Source organism: Coregonus lavaretus, assembly GCF_964263955.1.
Source record: "Coregonus lavaretus genome assembly, contig: HAP1_SCAFFOLD_588, whole genome shotgun sequence".
Classification (NCBI taxonomy): domain Eukaryota; kingdom Metazoa; phylum Chordata; class Actinopteri; order Salmoniformes; family Salmonidae; genus Coregonus; species Coregonus lavaretus.
In genome coordinates, this window is record NW_028158031.1 from 120,376 (window position 1) to 141,591 (window position 21,216).

Below are 21,216 nucleotides of genomic sequence, written 5' to 3' on the forward strand. Positions count from 1 at the left end.
GTCTGTAATACTAGTCTGTGACACTAGTCTGTAACACTAGTCTGTGACACTAGTCTGTGACATTAGTCTGTAACACTAGTCTGTAACACTAGTCTGTGACACTAGTCTGTAACACTAGTCTGTAACACTAGTCTGTGACACTAGTCTGTAACACTAGTCTGTAACACTAGTCTGTGACACTAGTCTGTAACACTAGTCTGTGACACTAGTCTGTGACACTAGTCTGTAACACTAGTCTGTAACACTAGTCTGTGACACTAGTCTGTGACACTAGTCTGTAACACTAGTCTGTGACACTAGTCTGTGATACTAGTCTGTAACACTAGTCTGTGACACTAGTCTGTGACACTAGTCTGTGACACTAGTCTGTGACACTAGTCGGTAACACTAGTCTGTGACACTAGTCTGAGACACTAGTCTGTGACACTAGTCTGTGACACTAGTCTGTAACACTAGTCTGTAACACTAGTCTATAACACTAGTCTGTGACACTAGTCTGTAACACTAGTCTGTAACACTAGTCTGTGACACTAGTCTGTGACACTAGTCTGTGACACTAGTCTGTAACACTAGTCTGTAACACTAGTCTGTGACACTAGTCTGTGACACTAGTCTGTAACACTAGTCTGTGACACTAGTCTGTGACACTAGTCTGTGATACTAGTCTGTAACACTAGTCTGTAACACTAGTCTGTAACACTAGTCTGTGACACTAGTCTGTGACACTAGTCTGTGACACTAGTCGGTAACACTAGTCTGAGACACTAGTCTGTGACACTAGTCTGTGACACTAGTCTGTAACACTAGTCTGTGACACTAGTCTGTGACACTAGTCTGCGACACTAGTCTGCAACACTAGTCTGTAACAATAGTCTGTGACACTAGTCTGTGACACTAGTCGGTAACACTAGTCTGTAACACTAGTCTGTAACACTAGTCTGTGACACTAGTCTGTAACACTAGTCTGTGACACTAGTCTATAACACTAGTCTGTGACACTAGTCTGTGACACTAGTCTGTGACACTAGTCTGTGACACTAGTCGGTAACACTAGTCTGTAACACTAGTCTGTGACACTAGTCTGTAACACTAGTCTGTAACACTAGTCTGTAACACTAGGCTGGGACACTAGTCTGGGACACTAGTCTGTGACACTAGTCTGTAACACTAGTCTGTAACACTAGTCTGAGACACTAGTCTGTAACACTAGTCTGTGACACTAGTCGGTGACACTAGTCTGTGACACTAGTCTGTATCACTAGTCTGTGACACTAGTCTGTAACACTAGTCTGTAACACTAGTCGGTAACACTAGTCTGGGACACTAGTCTGGGACACTAGTCTGTAACACTAATCTGTAACACTAGTCTGTGACACTAGTCTGTGACACTAGTCTGTAACACTAGTCTGTAACACTAGTCTGTAACACTAGTCTGTGACACTAGGCTGGGACACTAGTCTGGGACACTAGTCTGTGACACTAGTCTGTAACACTAGTCTGTAACACTAGTCTGTGACACTAGTCTGTATCACTAGTCTGTGACACTAGTCTGTAACACTAGTCTGTAACACTAGTCGGTAACACTAGTCTGGGACACTAGTCTGGGACACTAGTCTGTAACACTAATCTGTAACACTAGTCTGTGACACTAGTCTGTGACACTAGTCTGTAACACTAGTCTGTAACACTAGTCTGTAACACTAGTCTGTAACACTAGGCTGGGACACTAGTCTGGGACACTAGTCTGTGACACTAGTCTGTAACACTAGTCTGTAACACTAGTCTGAGACACTAGTCTGTAACACTAGTCTGTGACACTAGTCGGTGACACTAGTCTGTGACACTAGTCTGTATCACTAGTCTGTGACACTAGTCTGTAACACTAGTCTGTAACACTAGTCGGTAACACTAGTCTGGGACACTAGTCTGGGACACTAGTCTGTAACACTAATCTGTAACACTAGTCTGTGACACTAGTCTGTGACACTAGTCTGTAACACTAGTCTGTAACACTAGTCTGTAACACTAGTCTGTGACACTAGTCGGTGACACTAGTCTGTGACACCAGTCTGTATCACTAGTCTGTGACACTAGTCTGTGACACTAGTCTGTAACACTAGTCTGTAACACTAGTCTGTAACACTAGTCTGTGACACTAGTCTGTGACACTAGTCTGTGACACTAGTCTGTAACACTAGGCTGGGACACTAGTCTGTAACACTAGTCTGTAACACTAGTCGGTGACACTAGTCTGTATCACTAGTCTGTGACACTAGTCTGTGACACTAGTCTGTGACACTAGTCTGTAACACTAGTCTATAACACTAGTCTGTGACACTAGTCTGTGACACTAGTCTGTAACACTAGTCTGTAACACTAGTCTGTAACACTAGTCTGTGACACTAGTCGGTGACACTAGTCTGTGACACTAGTCTGTAACACTAGTCTGTAACACTAGTCTGTGACACTAGTCTGTGACACTAGTCTGTAACACTAGTCTGTGACACTAGTCTGTGACACTAGTCTGTGATACTAGTCTGTAACACTAGTCTGTAACACTAGTCTGTAACACTAGTCTGTGACACTAGTCTGTGACACTAGTCTGTGACACTAGTCGGTAACACTAGTCTGAGACACTAGTCTGTAACACTAGTCTGTGACACTAGTCTGTAACACTAGTCTGTGACACTAGTCTGTGACACTAGTCTGTGACACTAGTCTGCGACACTAGTCTGCAACACTAGTCTGTAACAATAGTCTGTGACACTAGTCTGTGACACTAGTCGGTAACACTAGTCTGTAACACTAGTCTGTAACACTAGTCTGTAACACTAGTCTGTGACACTAGTCTGTAACACTAGTCTGTGACACTAGTCTATAACACTAGTCTGTGACACTAGTCTGTAACACTAGTCTGTCACACTAGTCTGTGACACTAGTCTGTGACACTAGTCTGTGACACTAGTCTGTAACACTAGTCTGTAACACTAGGCTGGGACACTAGTCTGGGACACTAGTCTGTGACACTAGTCTGTAACACTAGTCTGTAACACTAGTCTGAGACACTAGTCTGTAACACTAGTCTGTGACACTAGTCGGTGACACTAGTCTGTGACACTAGTCTGTATCACTAGTCTGTGACACTAGTCTGTAACACTAGTCTGTAACACTAGTCGGTAACACTAGTCTGGGACACTAGTCTGGGACACTAGTCTGTAACACTAATCTGTAACACTGGTCTGTGACACTAGTCTGTGACACTAGTCTGTAACACTAGTCTATAACACTAGTCTGTGACACTAGTCTGTGACACTAGTCTGTAACACTAGTCTGTAACACTAGTCTGTAACACTAGTCTGTGACACTAGTCGGTGACACTAGTCTGTGACACTAGTCTGTATCACTAGTCTGTGACACTAGTCTGTAACACTAGTCTGTAACACTAGTCGGTAACACTAGTCTGTGACACTAGTCTGTAACACTAGTCTGTAACACTAGTCTGTGACACTAGTCTGTGACACTAGTCTGTAACACTAGTCTGTGACACTAGTCTGTGACACTAGTCTGTAACACTAGTCTGTAACACTAGTCTGTGACACTAGTCTGTGACACTAGTCGGTAACACTAGTCTGTGACACTAGTCTGTAACACTAGTCTGTAACACTAGTCTGTAACACTAGTCTGCAACACTAGTCTGTAACACTAGTCTGTGACACTAGTCGGTAACACTAGTCTGTAACACTAGTCTGTGACACTAGTCTGTAACACTAGTCTGTGACACTAGTCTGTAACACTAGTCTGTAACACTAGTCTATAACACTAGTCTGTGACACTAGTCAGTAAAACACTAGTCTGTGACACTAGTCTGTGACACTAGTCTGTAACACTAGTCTGTGACACTAGTCTGTAACACTAGTCTGTAACACTAGTCTGTAACACTAGTCTGTGACACTAGTCTGTGACACTAGTCTGTGACACTAGTCTAACACTTGGGTTCACCATAGCTCAGTGGGTTAGAGCATGGATGCTGCCGGAAACACCAGAGATGTGAGGTTTGATTCCAGCATGGCCCCTGCATGGGAAACACCAGAGATGTGATGTTTGATTCCAGCATGGTTCCTGCATGGGAAACACCAGAGATGTGAGGTTTGATTCCAGCATGGCCCCCACATGGGAAACACCAGAGATGTGAGGTTTGATTCCAGCATGGCCCCTGCATGGGAAACACCAGAGATGTGAGGTTTGATTCCAGCATGGCACCCAGATGGGAAACACCAGAGATGTGATGTTTGATTCCAGCATGGCCCCCACATGGGAAACACCAGGAAGTGGAGTTTGATTCCAGCATGGCCCCCGCATGGGAAACACCAGGAAGTGGAGTTTGATTCCAGCATGGCCCCCACATGGGAAACACCAGGAAGTGGAGTTTGATTCCAGCATGGCCCCCGCATGGGTTCCTCATGGCCCCTGCATGCTGCCAAGTGGCCTACTAACATGTTATTATTATTAGTGTGTACTCTACAGCACTCGGTCAAAAATATAATGTCAAATACTTTCAAATCCTTGTCTGAAACATGGCTGAAAACATGGCTGGTCAGCCATATACCCTGTAGCTGAGAGAATAAGTAAGCCTTGTCCGAGACAGAAAGGGTCCATATCTCCTGCTTATGTGGCATGAGGCAGCTTGATGTGCAAATAAACCCCCTGGACAGGATGCTAGAACCATAGCAACTACTATGTAATTACTATGTCATAAACCCCCTGGACAGGATGCTAGAACCATAGCAACTACTATGGAATTTCTATGTCATAAACCCCCTGGACAGGATGCTAGAACCATAGCAACTACTATGTAATTACTATGTCATAAACCCCCTGGACAGGATGCTAGAACCATAGCAACTACTATGTAATTACTATGTCATAAACCCCCTGGACAGGATGCTAGAACCATAGCAACTACTATGGAATTACTATGTCATAAACCCCCTGGACAGGATGCTAGAACCATAGCAACTACTATGTAATTACTATGTCATAAACCCCCTGGACAGGATGCTAGAACCATAGCAACTACTATGTAATTACTATGTCATAAACCTCCTGGACAGGATGCTAGAACCATAGCAACTACTATGTAATTACTATGTCATAAAGCCCCTGGACAGGATGCTAGAACCACAGCAACTACTATGTAATGACTATGTCATAAACCTCCTGGACAGGATGCTAGAACCATAGCAACTACTATGTAATTACTATGTCATAAACCCCCTGGACATAATGCTAGAACCATAGCAACTACTATGTAATTACTATGTCATAAACCCCCTGGACAGGATGCTAGAACCATAGCAACTACTATGGAATTACTATGTCATAAACCCCCTGGACAGGATGCTAGAACCATAGCAACTACTATGTAATTACTATGTCATAAACCCCCTGGACAGGATGCTAGAACCATAGCAACTACTATGGAATTACTATGTCATAAACCTCCTGGACAGGATGCTAGAACCATAGCAACTACTATGTAATTACTATGTCATAAAGCCCCTGGACAGGATGCTAGAACCACAGCAACTACTATGTAATGAATATGTCATAAACCTCCTGGACAGGATGCTAGAACCATAGCAACTCCTATGTAATTACTATGTCATAAACCCCCTGGACATGATGCTAGAACCACAGCAACTACTATGGAATTACTATGTCATAAGCTAGTAATAATGATGAATGACAAAACGAAGGTCCCGTTGTATAGAGCTTGCAGCTGAGGTTGCTTACCTTGGGTGTGTTACAGAGGTAGCGTAAGACCTCTCCTATGTACTGGACCACGGTAACGTTGTACTTCCTGCACTCATCCCAGAACTGAGAGGCCGAGAACTTCCTCCTCAGAATGATGGTCGAGCCTGGAACACAGACAGATAGAAGAGATGAAAGAGGAACAATGAAAAGATCGGTTTGAAGAACATGCAGGTGATATAGCTTCATATCAAACAATGGCAGAACTGAAATGCTGACAAAACTGTCATGGTAAGTCAGCAGTGTTGACAAAACTGTCATGGTAAGTCAGCATTGTGTACATGGTCATCGCCAAACACCCTAACACGCAGGCGCGGTTATTAGTTCAGGCACAGGAATGAACAAGACAGAGCTCTTATAAATGAGGTACATGCTGTAAAACAGGGACCTTGTAGCGGCCGTGAGAGCAGAAATGTTGCCACACATGCTGTGAACCTGTTGTATTCACTTCAGTACCAAAATGTCCCGTAAATCTGCACCCGTGAGCTGGTACTGCATGTGCATCATAATCAGCTTGGGAGTTATTCCTAACCACGTGACCTGACCAGGACATTTCAAATAAAACTTTATTGGTCGCATTCACATATTTAGCAGATGTTATTGCGGGTGTAGTGAAATGCTTGTGTTCCTAGCTCCAACAGTGCAGTAATCTCTAATACACAACAATACACACAAATCTAAAAAGTAAAATAATGGAATTAAGAAATATATAAATATTAGGATGAGCGTCCGGAGTATATATACAGTACATATATATATATATATATATATATGATGGGATGTATATACATTATGGACAGTATATGGATAGAATATGTAGTATATCTGAAGAATAGCATACAGTGCATTCGGAAAGTATTCAGACCCCTTTACTTTTTCCACATTGTTACGTTACAGACTTATTCTAAAATGGATAAAATTGTTTTTTCCCCCCTCATCAATCTACGCACAATACCCCCTAATAACAAAGCAAAAACAGGTTTTTAGAAATGTTTGCAAATGTATTAAAAATAACAAACTGAAATATCACATTTACATAAGTATTCAGACCCTTTACTCAGTACTTTGTTTAAGCACCTTTGGCAGCAATTACAGCCTCGAGTCTTCTTGGGTATGATGCTAAAAGCTTGACACAACTGTATTTGGGGAGTTTCTCCCATTCTTCTCTGCAGATCCTCTCAAGCTCTGTCAGGTTGGATGGGGAGTGTTGCTGCACAGCTATTTTCAGGTCTCTCCAGAGATGTTAGATCGGGTTCAAGTCCGGGCTCTGGCTGGGCCACTCAAGGACATTCCAAGATTTGTCCCGAAGCCACTCCTGCATTGTCTTGGCTGTGTGCTTAGGGTCGTTGTCCTGTTGGAAGGTGAACCTTCACCCCAGTCTGAGGTCCTGAGAGCCCTGGAGCAGGTTTTCATCAAGGATCTCTCTGTACTTTTCTCTGTTCATCTTTGCCTCGATCCTGACTAGTCTCCCAGTCCCTGCCGCTGAAAACATCCCCAAAGCATGATGCTTCCACCACCATGCTTCACCGTAGGGATGGTGCCAGGTTTCCTCCAGACGTGACGCTTGGCATTCAGGCCAAAGAGTTCAATCTTGGTTTCATCAGACCAGAGAATCTTGTTTCTCATGGTCTGAGAGTCTTTAGGTGTCTTTAGGCAAAATCCAAGTGGGCTGTCATGTGCCTTTTACTGAGGAGAGGCTTCCGTCTCCGGCCATTCTACCATAAAGGCCTGATTGGTGGAGTGCTGCAGAGATGGTTGTCCTTCTGGAAGGTTCTCCCATCTCCACAGAGGAACTCTAGAGCTCTTTCAGAGTGACCATCCGATTCTTGGTCACCTCCCTGACCAAGGCCCTTCTCCCCCGATTGCTCAATTTGGCCGGGCGGCCAGCTCTAGGAAGAGTCTTAGTGGTTCCAAACTTCTTCCATTCCCAAACTTCTTCCATTTAAGAATGATGGAGGCCACTGTGTTCTTGGGGACCTTCAATGCTGCAGAATTTTTTTGGCACCCTTACCCAGATCTGTGCATCGACACAATCCTGTCTCGGAGCGCTACGGACAATTCCTTCGAACTCATGGCTTGGTTTTTGCTCTGACATGCACTGTCAACTGTGGGATCTTATATAGACAGGTGTGTGCCTTTCCAAATCATGTCCAATCAATTGAATTTACCACAGGTGGACTCCAATCAAGTTGTAGAAAAAACTCAAGGATGATCCATGGAAACAGGATGCACCTGAGCTCAATTTCTAGTCTCATAGCAAAGGGTCTGAATACTTATGTCAATATGATATTTCTGTTTTTTATTTTTAATACATTTGCAAAAAAAATCTAAAAACCTGTTTTCGCTTTGTCATTATGGGGTATTGTGTGTAGATTGGTGAGGAAATTGTTTTATTTAATCCATTTTAGAATAAGGCTGTAACTTAACAAAATGTGGAAAAAGTCAAGGGGTCTGAATACTTTCCGAAGTTACTGTATGTACAGCCATAGTTGTATACAGGTAACGAGCTGAGATTAGGAGCTCACTCTTAAAGGGAGTCTCCTAATCTCAGCTCGTTACCTGTATAAAAGACACCTGTCCACAGAAGCAATCAATCAATCAGATTCCCAACTCTCCACCATGGCCAAGACCAAAGAGCTCTCCAGGGATGTCAGGGACAAGATTGTAGACCTACACAAGGTTGGAATGGGCTAAAAGACCATCGCCAAGCAGCTTGGTGAGAAGGTGACAACAGTTGGTGCGATTATTCGCAAATGGAAGAAACACAAAATAACTATCAATCTCCCTCGGCCTGGGGCTCCATGCAAGATCTCACCTTGTGGAGTTGCAATGATCATGAGAACGGTGAGGAATCAGCCCAGAACTACACGGGAGGATCTTGTCAATGATCTCAAGGCAGCTGGGACCATAGTCACCAAGAAAACAATTGGTAACACACTACGCCGTGAAGGACTGAAATCCTGCAGCGCCCACAAGGTACCCCTGCTCAAGAAAGCACACATACAGGGCCGTCTGAAGTTTGCCAATGAACATCTGAATGATTCAGAGGAGGACTGGGTGAAAGTGTTGTGGTCAGATGAGACCAAAATCGAGCTCTTTGGCATCAACTCAACTCGCCGTGTTTGGAGGAGGAGGAATGCTGCCTATGACCCCAAGAACACCATCCCCACCGTCAAACATGGAGGTGGAAACATTATGCTTTGGGGGGGGTTTTCTGCTAAGAGGACAGGACAACTTCACTGCATCAAAGGGACGATGGACGGGGCCATGTACCGTCAAATCTTGGGTGAGACCCTCCTTCCCTCAGCCAGGGCATTGAAAATGGGTCGTGGATGGGTATTCCAGCATGACAATGACCCAAAACACACGGCCAAGGCAACAAAGGAGTGGCTCAAGAAGAAGCACATTAAGGTCCTGGAGTGGCCTAGCCAGTCTCCAGACCTTAATCCCATAGAAAATCTGTGGAGGGAGCTGAAGGTTCGAGTTGCCAAACGTCAGCCTCGAAACCTTAATGACTTGGAGAAGATCTGCAAAGAGGAGTGGGACAAAATCCCTCCTGAGATGTGTGCAAACCTGGTGGCCAACTACAAGAAATGTCTGACCTCTGTGATTGCTAACAAGGGTTTTGCCACCAAGTACTAAGTCATGTTTTGCAGAGGGGTCAAATACTTAATTCCCTCATTAAAATGCAAATCAATTCATAACATTTTTGACATGCGTTTTTCTGGATTTTTTTGTTGTTATTCTGTCTCTCACTGTTCAAATAAACCTACCATTAAAATTATAGACTGATCATGTCTTTGTGAGTGGGCAAACGTACAAAATCAGCAGGGGATCAAATACTTTTTTCCCTCACTGTATGTGCATAGGGCAGCAGCCTCTAAGGTGCATGGTAGAGTAACCGGGTGGTAGCCGGCTAGTGACAGTGACTAAAGTTCAGGGCAGGGTACTGGGCGGAGGCCAGATAGTGGTGACTATTTAACAGTGATAACCTTGAGATAGAAGCTGTTTTTCAGTATCTCGGTCTCAGCTTTGATGCACCTGTAGTGACCTTGACTAGAATACAGTATATACATATGAAATGGGTAAAACGGTATGTAAACATTATTAAAGTGACCAGTGTTCCATTATTAAAGTGACCAGTGTTCCATTATTAAAGTGACCAGTGTTCCATTATTAAAGTGACCAGTGTTCCATTATGGTGCATCTTTTGGTGCATCTGTAGAAGTTTGTGAGAGGCCAAGCCAAATTTCTTCAGCCTCCTGAGGTTGAAGAGGCGCTGTTGCACCCTTTCACCACATTGTCTGTGTGAGTAGACCATTTCAGATTGTCAGTGATGTCTACGCCGTGGAACTTGAAGCTTTTCACCTTCTCCAATGCGGCCCTGTCGATGTGGATGGGGGCGTGCTCCTTCTAATGTCTCAATTTACATTTTAGTCATTTAGCATCAAACATTGTTATATCCAGAGCAATTACAATCAACCTCTGGGCAACCTCCAGGCCCCAGTTATACATTAGACCATAACTAGAGTCTTGTTTAGAGTCTGTCCTGGTCAGATTACGTGGTGAAGGGAAACTCTGGGCCCTAATCATAGTCTATAACTAAAGCCTTGCTTAGAGTCTGTCCTGGTCAGATTATGTGGTGAGGGGAAACTCTGGGCCCTAATCATAGTCTATAACTAGAGTCTTGTTTAGAGTCTGTCCTGGTCAGATTACGTGGTGAGGGGAAACTCTGGGCCCTAATCATAGTCTATAACTAGAGTCTTGTTTAGAGTCTGTCCTGGTCAGATTACGTGGTGAGGGGAAACTCTGGGCCCTAATCATAGTCTATAACTAGAGTCTTGTTTAGAGTCTGTCCTGGTCAGATTACGTGGTGAAGGGAAACTCTGGGCCCTAATCATAGTCTATAACTAGAGCCTTGTTTAGAGTCTGTCCTGGTCAGATTACGTGGTGAGGGGAAACTCTGGGCCCTAATCATAGTCTATAACTAAAATCTTGTTTAGAGTCTGTCCTGGTCAGATTACGTGGTGAGGGGAAACTCTGGGCCCTAATCATAGTCTATAACTAAAGCCTTGGTTAGAGTCTGTCCTGGTCAGATTACGTGGTGAGGGGAAACTCTGGGCCCTAATCACAGTCTATAACTAGAGTCTTGTTTAGAGTCTGTCCAGGTCAGATTACGTGGTGAGGGGAAACTCTGGGCCCTAATCATAGTCTATAACTAGAGTCTTGTTTAGAGTCTGTCCTGGTCAGATTACGTGGTGAGGGGAAACTCTGGGCCCTAATCATAGTCTATAACTAGAGTCTTGTTTAGAGTCTGTCCTGGTCAGATTACGTGGTGAGGGGAAACTCTGGGCCCTAATCATAGTCTATAACTAGAGCCTTGGTTAGAGTCTGTCCTGGTCAGATTACATGGTGAGGGGAAACTCTGGGCCCTAATCATAGTCTATAACTAGAGTCTTGTTTAGAGTCTGTCCTGGTCAGATTACGTGGTGAGGGGAAACTCTGGGCCCTAATCATAGTCTATAACTAGAGTCTTGGTTAGAGTCTGTCCTGGTCAGATTACGTGGTGAGGGGAAACTCTGGGCCCTAATCATAGTCTATAACTAAAGCCTTGGTTAGAGTCTGTCCTGGTCAGATTACGTGGTGAGGGGAAACTCTGGGCCCTAATCATAGTCTATAACTAAAGCCTTGGTTAGAGTCTGTCCTGGTCAGATTACGTGGTGAGGGGAAACTCTGGGCCCTAATCATAGTCTATAACTAGAGTCTTGTTTAGAGTCTGTCCTGGTCAGATTACGTGGTGAGGGGAAACTCTGGGCCCTAATCATAGTCTATAACTAGAGTCTTGTTTAGAGTCTGTCCTGGTCAGATTACGTGGTGAGGGGAAACTCTGGGCCCTAATCATAGTCTATAACTAGAGTCTTGTTTAGAGTCTGTCCTGGTCAATTACGTGGTGAGGGGAAACTCTGGGCCCTAATCATAGTCTATAACTAGAGTCTTGTTTAGAGTCTGTCCTGGTCAATTACGTGGTGAGGGGAAACTCTGGGCCCTAATCATAGTCTATAACTAGAGTCTTGTTTAGAGTCTGTCCTGGTCAATTACGTGGTGAGGGGAAACTCTGGGCCCTAATCATAGTCTATAACTAAAGCCTTGGTTAGAGTCTGTCCTGGTCAGATTACGTGGTGAGGGGAAACTCTGGGCCCTAATCATAGTCTATAACTAGAGTCTTGTTTAGAGTCTGTCCTGGTCAGATTACGTGGTGAGTGGAAACTCTGGGCCCTAATCATAGTCTATAACTAGAGTCTTGTTTAGAGTCTGTCCTGGTCAGATTACGTGGTGAGGGGAAACTCTGGGCCCTAATCATAGTCTATAACTAAAGTCTTGTTTAGAGTCTGTCCTGGTCAGATTACGTGGTGAGGGGAAACTCTGGGCCCTAATCATAGTCTATAACTAAAGCCTTGGTTAGAGTCTGTCCTGGTCAGATTACGTGGTGAGGGGAAACTCTGGGCCCTAATCATAGTCTATAACTAGAGTCTTGTTTAGAGTCTGTCCTGGTCAGATTACGTGGTGAGGGGAAACTCTGGGCCCTAATCATAGTCTATAACTAAAGCCAGGAGATTTTCCTGGTCATGTTAAGTGGTGAGGGGGGAAACCTGGGCTGGCCTTAAACCAACTCTGACATTCCAGAACCACAGTTCTATCAGACATAACAAGGTAAAAGAGGCTGTTTTGTTTTCGCTACGTGATTAAATATCCCTTCAATTAGTAACTCTGCTCTGAGGTCAAACAGAAGAGTGAAATGAACTATAGCCCACTTGGAGAACTCAGGAAAACGGTCTCACTAAGAGAATTGGCATCTCAAATGGCACCCTTTTCCCTACACAGTGCACTACTTTTGACCAGAGCCCAATAGGCCTTGGTCAAAATTAGTGCACTCTGAAGAGAAAAGGGTGGCAGTTGGGACGGAGCCGAAAAGAAAGAAGTGGCGAGCCAACTCGTTTGCTGTTTTTTCTGCCCAGTGGCTTTGGCTGTGTTGAGATAACCCGGGTTTACATGCACAAGGACCTCTTTCATTTGATTTCCCCTTCCGTGGGAGGGGGGGGGGGAGTAAATGGCTAAGTAAATGGCTTCAACTAGAAAGGCCAAGCCACAGACCTTAACATTACCCCTTACACACCTACTACCTCACTATTGCCTCTACACACCTACTACCTCATAAAATATTACCCCTTACACACCTACTACCTCAATATTGCCTCTACCCACCTACTACCTCATAAAATATTACCCCCTACCTACCTACTACCCCAATATTACCCCCTACCCACCTACTACCTCAATATTACCCCCTACCCACCTACTACCTCAATATTACCCCCTACCCACCTACTACCTCAATATTACCCCCCAACCCACACAACCTCAATATTACCCCCTACCCACCTACTACCTCAATATTACCCCCTACCCACCTACTACCTCAACATTACCCCCCAACCCACACACTACCCCAATATTACCCCCTACCCACCTACTACCTCAATATTACCCCCCAACCCACCTACTACCCCAATATTACCCCCTACCCACCTACTACCTCAATATTACCCCCTACCCACCTACTACCCCAATATTACCCCCTACCCACCTACTACCTCAATATTACCCCCTACCCACCTACTACCCCAATATTACCCCCTACCCACCTAATACCCCAATATTACCCCCTACCCACCTACTACCCCAATATTACCCCACTACCTACCTAATACCCCAATATTACCCCCTACCCACCTACTACCCCAATATTACCCCCTACCCACCTAATACCCCAATATTAACCCCTACCCACCTACTACCCCAATATTACCCCCTACCCACCTAATACCTCAATATTACCCCCTACCCACCTACTACCTCAATATTACCCCCTACCCACCTACTACCTCAATATTACCCCCTACCCACCTAATACCTCAATATTACCCCCTACCCACCTACTACCTCAATATTACCCCCTACCCACCTAATACCTCAATATTACCCCCTACCCACCTAATACCTCAATATTACCCCCCAACCCACACACTACCTCAATATTACCCCCTACCCACCTACTACCCCAATATTACCCCCTACCCACCTACTACCTCAATATTACCCCCTACCCACCTAATACCTCAATATTACCCCCTACCCACCTAATACCTCAATATTACCCCCCAACCCACACACTACCTCAATATTACCCCCTACCCACCTACTACCCCAATATTACCCCCTACCCACCTAATACCTCAATATTACCCCCTACCCACCTAATACCTCAATATTACCCACTACCCACCTACTACCTCAATATTACCCACTACCCACCTACTACCTCAATATTACCCCCTACCCACCTACTACCCCAATATTACCCCCTACCCACCTAATACCCCAATATTACCCCCTACCCACCTAATACCCCAATATTACCCCCTACCCACCTAATACCCCAATATTACCCCCTACCCACCTACTACCCCAATATTACCCCCTACCCACCTACTACCTCAATATTACCCACTACCCACCTACTACCTCAATATTACCCCCTACCCACCTACTACCCCAATATTACCCCCTACCCACCTACTACCTCAATATTACCCACTACCCACCTAATACCCCAATATTACCCCCTACCCACCTACTACCTCAATATTACCCCCTACCCACCTACTACCTCAATATTACCCCCTACCCACCTACTACCTCAATATTCCCCCCTACCCACCTACTACCTCAATATTACCCCCTACCCACCTACTACCTCAATATTACCCCACTACCCACCTACTACCCCAATATTACCTCCTACCCACCTACTACCCCAATATTACCCCCTACCCACCTACTACCCCAATATTACCCACTACCCACCTACTACCTCAATATTACCCCCCTACCCACCTACTACCTCAATATTACCCCCCTACCCACCTAATACCTCAATATTACCCCACTACCTACCTAATACCCCAATATTACCCCCTACCCACCTACTACCCCAATATTATCTCCTACCCACCTACTACCTCAATATTACCCCCTACCCACCTACTACCTCAATATTACCCCCTACCCACCTACTACCTCAATATTACCCCACTACCTACCTAATACCCCAATATTACCCCCTACCCACCTACTACCCCAATATTACCCCCTACCCACCTACTACCTCATAAAATATTACCCCCTACCCACCTACTACCTCAATATTACCCCCTACCCACCTACTACCCCAATATTACCCCCCTACCTACCTACTACCTCAATATTACCCACTACCCACCTACTACCTCAATATTACCCCCTACCCACCTAATACCCCAATATTACCCCCTACCCACCTACTACCCCAATATTACCCCCTACCCACCTAATACCTCAATATTACCCCCTACCCACCTACTACCTCAATATTACCCCCCAACCCACACACTACCTCAATATTACCCCCTACCCACCTACTACCTCAATATTACCCCCTACCCACCTACTACCCCAATATTACCCCCCTACCTACCTACTACCTCAATATTACCCACTACCCACCTACTACCCCAATATTACCCCCTACCCACCTACTACCCCAATATTACCCCCTACCCACCTAATACCTCAATATTACCCCACTACCCACCTACTACCTCAATATTACCCCCTACCCACCTAATACCCCAATATTACCCCACTACCCACCTAATACCCCAATATTACCCCCTACCCACCTACTACCCCAATATTAGCCCCTACCCACCTACTACCTCAATATTACCCCACTACCCACCTACTACCCCAATATTACCCCCTACCCACCTACTACCCCAATATTATCCCCTACCCACCTACTACCTCAATATTACCCCCTACCCACCTACTACCTCAATATTACCCCACTACCTACCTACTACCTCAATATTACCCCCTACCCACCTAATACCTCAATATTACCCCCTACCCACCTACTACCTCAATATTACCCCCTACCCACCTACTACCCCAATATTACCCCCTACCCACCTACTACCCCAATATTACCCACTACCCACCTACTACCTCAATATTACCCCCTACCCACCTACTACCCCAATATTACCCCCTACCCACCTAATACCTCAATATTACCCCACTACCCACCTACTACCTCAATATTACCCCCTACCCACCTAATACCCCAATATTACCCCACTACCCACCTAATACCCCAATATTACCCCCTACCCACCTACTACCCCAATATTAGCCCCTACCCACCTACTACCTCAATATTACCCCACTACCCACCTACTACCCCAATATTACCCCCTACCCACCTACTACCCCAATATTACCCCCTACCCACCTACTACCCCAATATTACCCCCTACCCACCTACTACCCCAATATTACCCCCTACCCACCTAATACCCCAATATTACCCCCTACCCACCTACTACCCCAATATTACCCCACTACCCACCTACTACCCCAATATTACCCCACTACCCACCTACTACCCCAATATTACCCCCCAACACACACACTACCCCAATATTACCCCCTACCCACCTACTACCTCAATATTACCCCCTACCCACCTACTACCCCAATATTACCCCCTACCCACCTACTACCCCAATATTACCCCCTACCCACCTACTACCCCAATATTACCCCCCAACACACACACTACCCCAATATTACCCCCTACCCACCTACTACCCCAATATTACCCCCTACCCACCTACTACCTCAATATTACCCCCTACCCACCTAATACCCCAATATTACCCCCTACCCACCTAATACCCCAATATTACCCCAATATTACCCCACTACCCACCTACTACCCCAATATTACATTTACATTACATTTTAGTCATTTAGCAGACGCTCTTATCCAGAGCGACTTACAGTTAGTGATTACATATTTTTTTTATACTGGCCCCCCGTGGGAATCGAACCCACAACCCTGGCGTTGCAAACGCCATGCTCTATCAACTGAGCTACATCCCTGCCGGCCATTCCCTCCCCTACCCTAGACGACGCTGGGCCAATTGTGCGCCGCCCATGAGTCTCCCGGTCGCGGCCGGCTGCGACAGAGCCTGGATTCGAACCAGGATCTCTAGTGGCACAGTTAGCACTGCGATGCAGTGCCTTAGACCACTGCGCCACTCAGGAGCTCTTACCCCCTACCCACCTAATACCTCATACAATACAATATCCCGTGTGTATCAAGAATGGTCCACCACCCAGCCATCTTGACAATGTGGGAAGCATTGGAGTCAACATGCTTTCAACACCTTGTAGAGTCCATGCCCCGACAAATTGAGTATGTTCTTAGGGTAAAAGGTGGGGTGCAACCCAATATTAGGAAGGTGTTCTTAATGTTTTGTACACTCAGTGTAAACTCACCAGTCTCGATGGATCCTGTATAAACTCACCTGCCTCGATGGATCCTGTATAAACTCACCTGTCTCGATGGATCCTGTATAAACTCACCTGCCTCGATGGATCCTGTATAAACTCACCTGCCTCGATGGATCCTGTATAAACTCACCTGCCTCGATGGATCCTGTATAAACTCACCTGCCTCGATGGATCCTGTATAAACTCACCTGCCTCGATGGATCCTGTATAAACTCACCTGCCTCGATGGATCCTGTATAAACTCACCTGCCTCGATGGATCCTGTATAAACTCACCTGCCTCGATGGATCCTGTATAAACTCACCTGTCTCGATGGATCCTATGAAGCCGATGATGAAGCCGGCGGTGTGGTAGAGGGGCAGGTTGAGGTAGATGACATCACCAGGCGTGACACCGGTGGAGTCCAGCACGGCCAGGGCAGCCAGAAGACGGTTCTGATTAACCACCGCTGCTTTAGGCAGACCTACAGGAGCAGTAGAAAGAGGAGAGAGATGATTACAGCAGGAGAGAGAGAGAGGGCTGTTCATATAGAGGTCCCCTGTAGCTCAGTTGGTAGAGCATGGCACTTGCAACGCCAGGGTTGTGGGTTCGTTTCCCACGGGGGGCCAGTATGAAAATGTATGCACTCACTAACTGTAAGTCGCTCTGGATAAGAGCGTCTGCTAAATGACTAAAATCTAAAATGTAAATGTAATATACAGTAGCACTGGCAGGAGAGAGAGAGCTGTTCATATACAGTAGCACTGGCAGGAGAGAGAGGGCTGTTCATATACAGTAGCACTGGCAGGAGGAGAGGGCTGTTCATATACAGCAGCACTGGCAGGAGAGAAAGAAGGAGAAAGGAAACAGAGAGGAGGAAGCAGAGAAGCAGTGCTCTAGAAGGTGATGTCTGACTAGTAGACCATACCTGTGTAGCACCCTCCTCCTTTACCTATACCCCCTCCCTCTCCCTCTCCCTCCCCCTCACCTGTACCCCCTCCCTTCCACTCTGACCTCCCCCTCCCCTGTACCCCCTCCCTCTCCCTTCCCCTCTGTCCTCCCCTATACCCCCTCCCTCTCCCTTCCCCTCTGTCCTTCCCCTCTGTCCTCCCCCTCCCTTCCCCTCTGTCCTCTCCCTTCCCCTCTGTCCTCCCCCTCACCTGTTCCCTCTCCCTTCCCCTCTGTCCTCCCCCTCCCTTCCCCTCTGTCCTCCCCCTCCCTCTCCCTTCCCCTCTGTCCTCCCCCTCCCCTGTACCCCCTCCCTCTCCCTTCCCCTCTGTCCTCCCCCTCCCTCTCCCTCTCCATTCCCCTCTGTCCTCCCCCTCCCCTGTACCCCCTCCCTCTCCCTTCCCCTCTGTCCTCCCCCTCCCCTGTACCCCCTCCCTCTCCCTTCCCCTCTGTTGTCCCCCTCCCCTGTACCCCCTCCCTCTCCCTTCCCCTCTGTCCTCCCCCTCCCCTGTACCCCCTCCCTCTCCCTTCCCCTCTGTCCTCCCCCTCCCCTGTACCCCCTCCCTCTCCCTTCCCCTCTGTCCTCCCCCTCCCCTGTACCCCCTCCCTCTCCCTTCCCCTCTGTCCTCCGCCTCACCTGTACCCCCTCCCTTCCACTCTGACCTCCCCCTCCCCTGTACCCCCTCCCTCTCCCTTCCCCTCTGTCCTCCCCCTCACCTGTACCCCCTCCCTCTCCCTTCCCCTCTGTCCTCCCCCTCACCTGTACCCCCTCCCTCTCCCTTCCCCTCTGTCCTCCCCCTCCCCTGTACCCCCTCCCTCTCCCTTCCCCTCTGTCCTCCCCCTCACCTGTACCCCCTCCCTCTCCCTTCCCCTCTGTCCTCCCCCTCACCTGTACCCCCTCCCTCTCCCTTCCCCTCTGTCCTCCCCCTCCCCTGTACCCCCTCCCTCTCCCTTCCCCTCTGTCCTCCCCTATACCCCCTCCCTCTCCCTTCCCCTCTGTCCTCCCCCTCCCCTATACCCCCTCCCTCTCCCTTCCCCTCTGTCCTCCCCCTCCCCTATACCCCCTCCCTCTCCCTTCCCCTCTGTCCTCCCCCTCCCCTGTACCCCCTCCCTCTCCCTTCCCCTCTGTCCTCCGCCTCACCTGTGGTCCCAGAGGTGTAGATGTAGACAGCAGGGCTTTTGAAGGTGATGTCCGAGCGGAGGGACTGAGGGAGAGGTGTGTCCGATGCTTCCTCCACCTGGTCAGAGAAGCCCTCCACGCCAGGTGTGTCACACTGTTTAGTCATCAGGTACACACACACACCCTGCTCCCTCAGGGATGGGAGCACCTCCTCCACCGCTTCCTGCAGCTCTGAGAGAAGAACTCAATATTCAATACTTGATCAAAACTGGACTCCAGCTGTTCTAGACTGCAGAGAAAAAATTTAACTTTTGCCCCCACGGTCATGAATTATCATTTGATTATCATTATCATTTGAGTTTCAATAGGCTATTGCAGACCTTTGTCTTTTTCATTCCATCCCTCTGGATGTGCATGTCTCTGATAAACTCATAACAACACCTGTGATTTTCACCTACTGTCATAATGTAGTAATCTCAACCAGACACTTCTGCCTATGAGGAATTAGCCTCGGGATGAGTTTACTTTGATAGTGATATCCGCCTGCTGAAGGGCCAACGGGTAGGCATTGGGGTATTGGTCACTTACCCGCGGCTGCTATGAGCAGCTTGGCGCTGCAACAGTTGAAGCAGTGCAGCAGAGATCTAGATCTGATGTTATGGTTGAGAAGCGCTACGGGACATCCCAGTTTGGCCAGGGCCAGCCAGGTGAAGATGAAGGCAGGTTCGTTTCCCATAAAAAGAGCCACGGTATCCCCCGGTCGCAGCTCCGAGTGCCTCTGTAAAGCGTTGGCTATTTTGTTGCTTCTTCTGTCCGTGTCCTGATACGAATAGGTTTTATTTTCAAACACGATGAACGGTCTGTCCGCATGAGCGGCGGACTGCTCCAAAAAACGGTCCAGAACCAAAAATAACGGTTTCCTTCTCCTCCGTAAAACAAACTTCAGCAAAATCCGAACCAAGTCCGCGAGGTAGAAGGCATCTTTCCAGAAGTAAGGAAAGAAAGTTTTAAGAACTAGCGGTGTGACGGCCAGACTGGCGAAAAGGATAGAAACCAAGTACATTGTTGAGCACAACGTCGAGCTCCTATGCTTCTGGGTGAATTGTAGATTCGTTTATTCTCTGTGGATAAAAAAAATAGGATAACAATCGGATCAAAACAAAAGTGTAGCGCGCCGCAAACAGTTATTACCGTCGCAGGCGAATTTCTTTTCAAATGTGGAATGCCTCAAATCGACTAAACATGTTCGTTTTTTCAAGTGTGGGCGGGACATTGAGTATTTAATAGTGCAGGAGACCCAGGTTTATCATTCTTTCTTCTGAAATCCTCTTACAGGACATAAACACACACAGAGAGCCGCCTCTAGCGTTTTGGGGGCCCTAAGCGAGATTTGGGCCCCCACCTCGCAGGCATAACAATTTAGTGGCCCCACTCATGGCTGCAAAGAGAACATTTTGTCCTGCAATTCTACACATTTTGCCATGGGGTGCAGAGAAAATGTTGTCCTGCAATTCTACACATTTTGCCATGGGGTGCAGAGAAAATGTTGTCCTGCAATTTTACACATTTTGCCAAGGGGTGCAGAGAAAATGTTGTCCTGCATTCTACACATTTTGCCATGGGGTGCAGAGAAAATGTTGCAGTTTTAAAGGACATTTCAAATGATTCTACTCAATTTGCCATGAGATGGAGAGAAGAATTTGCAGTTTTAAAGGTAATTCCCTGCAGTTCTACACATTTTGTCATGGCTTACACTACCAGTCAAAGTTTTGGACACACCTACTCATTGTAGTAACGATGGCCGGGCACGCAAGGCACGTGCCCAGGGGCCCTGACCTCCAGTGGGCCCCCGTTTATTTTCACTCAGACATCATTTGATCATGACATACACTACCAGT

At 46.8% G+C, this 21,216-nt stretch overlaps 1 protein-coding gene across 1 annotated transcript in view; it reads right to left on the bottom strand.

The window, feature by feature from the left end:
- The window catches only part of LOC311124495 (long-chain fatty acid transport protein 2-like), a 39,182-nt gene extending 18,647 nt beyond the window's left edge, over positions 1-20,535 (bottom strand). Inside the window, exons 1-4 of the mRNA XM_084198633.1 lie at positions 19,907-20,535; positions 19,340-19,549; positions 17,576-17,734; positions 5,794-5,918 (exon numbers count right to left, since the gene is read on the bottom strand). Of these exons, the coding sequence (XP_084054759.1) occupies positions 5,794-5,918; positions 17,576-17,734; positions 19,340-19,549; positions 19,907-20,381 (969 nt within the window). The 5' untranslated portion in view covers positions 20,382-20,535. The remainder of the gene's footprint in view (positions 1-5,793; positions 5,919-17,575; positions 17,735-19,339; positions 19,550-19,906) is intronic.
- Between the last annotated feature and the right edge of the window lie 681 nt (positions 20,536-21,216).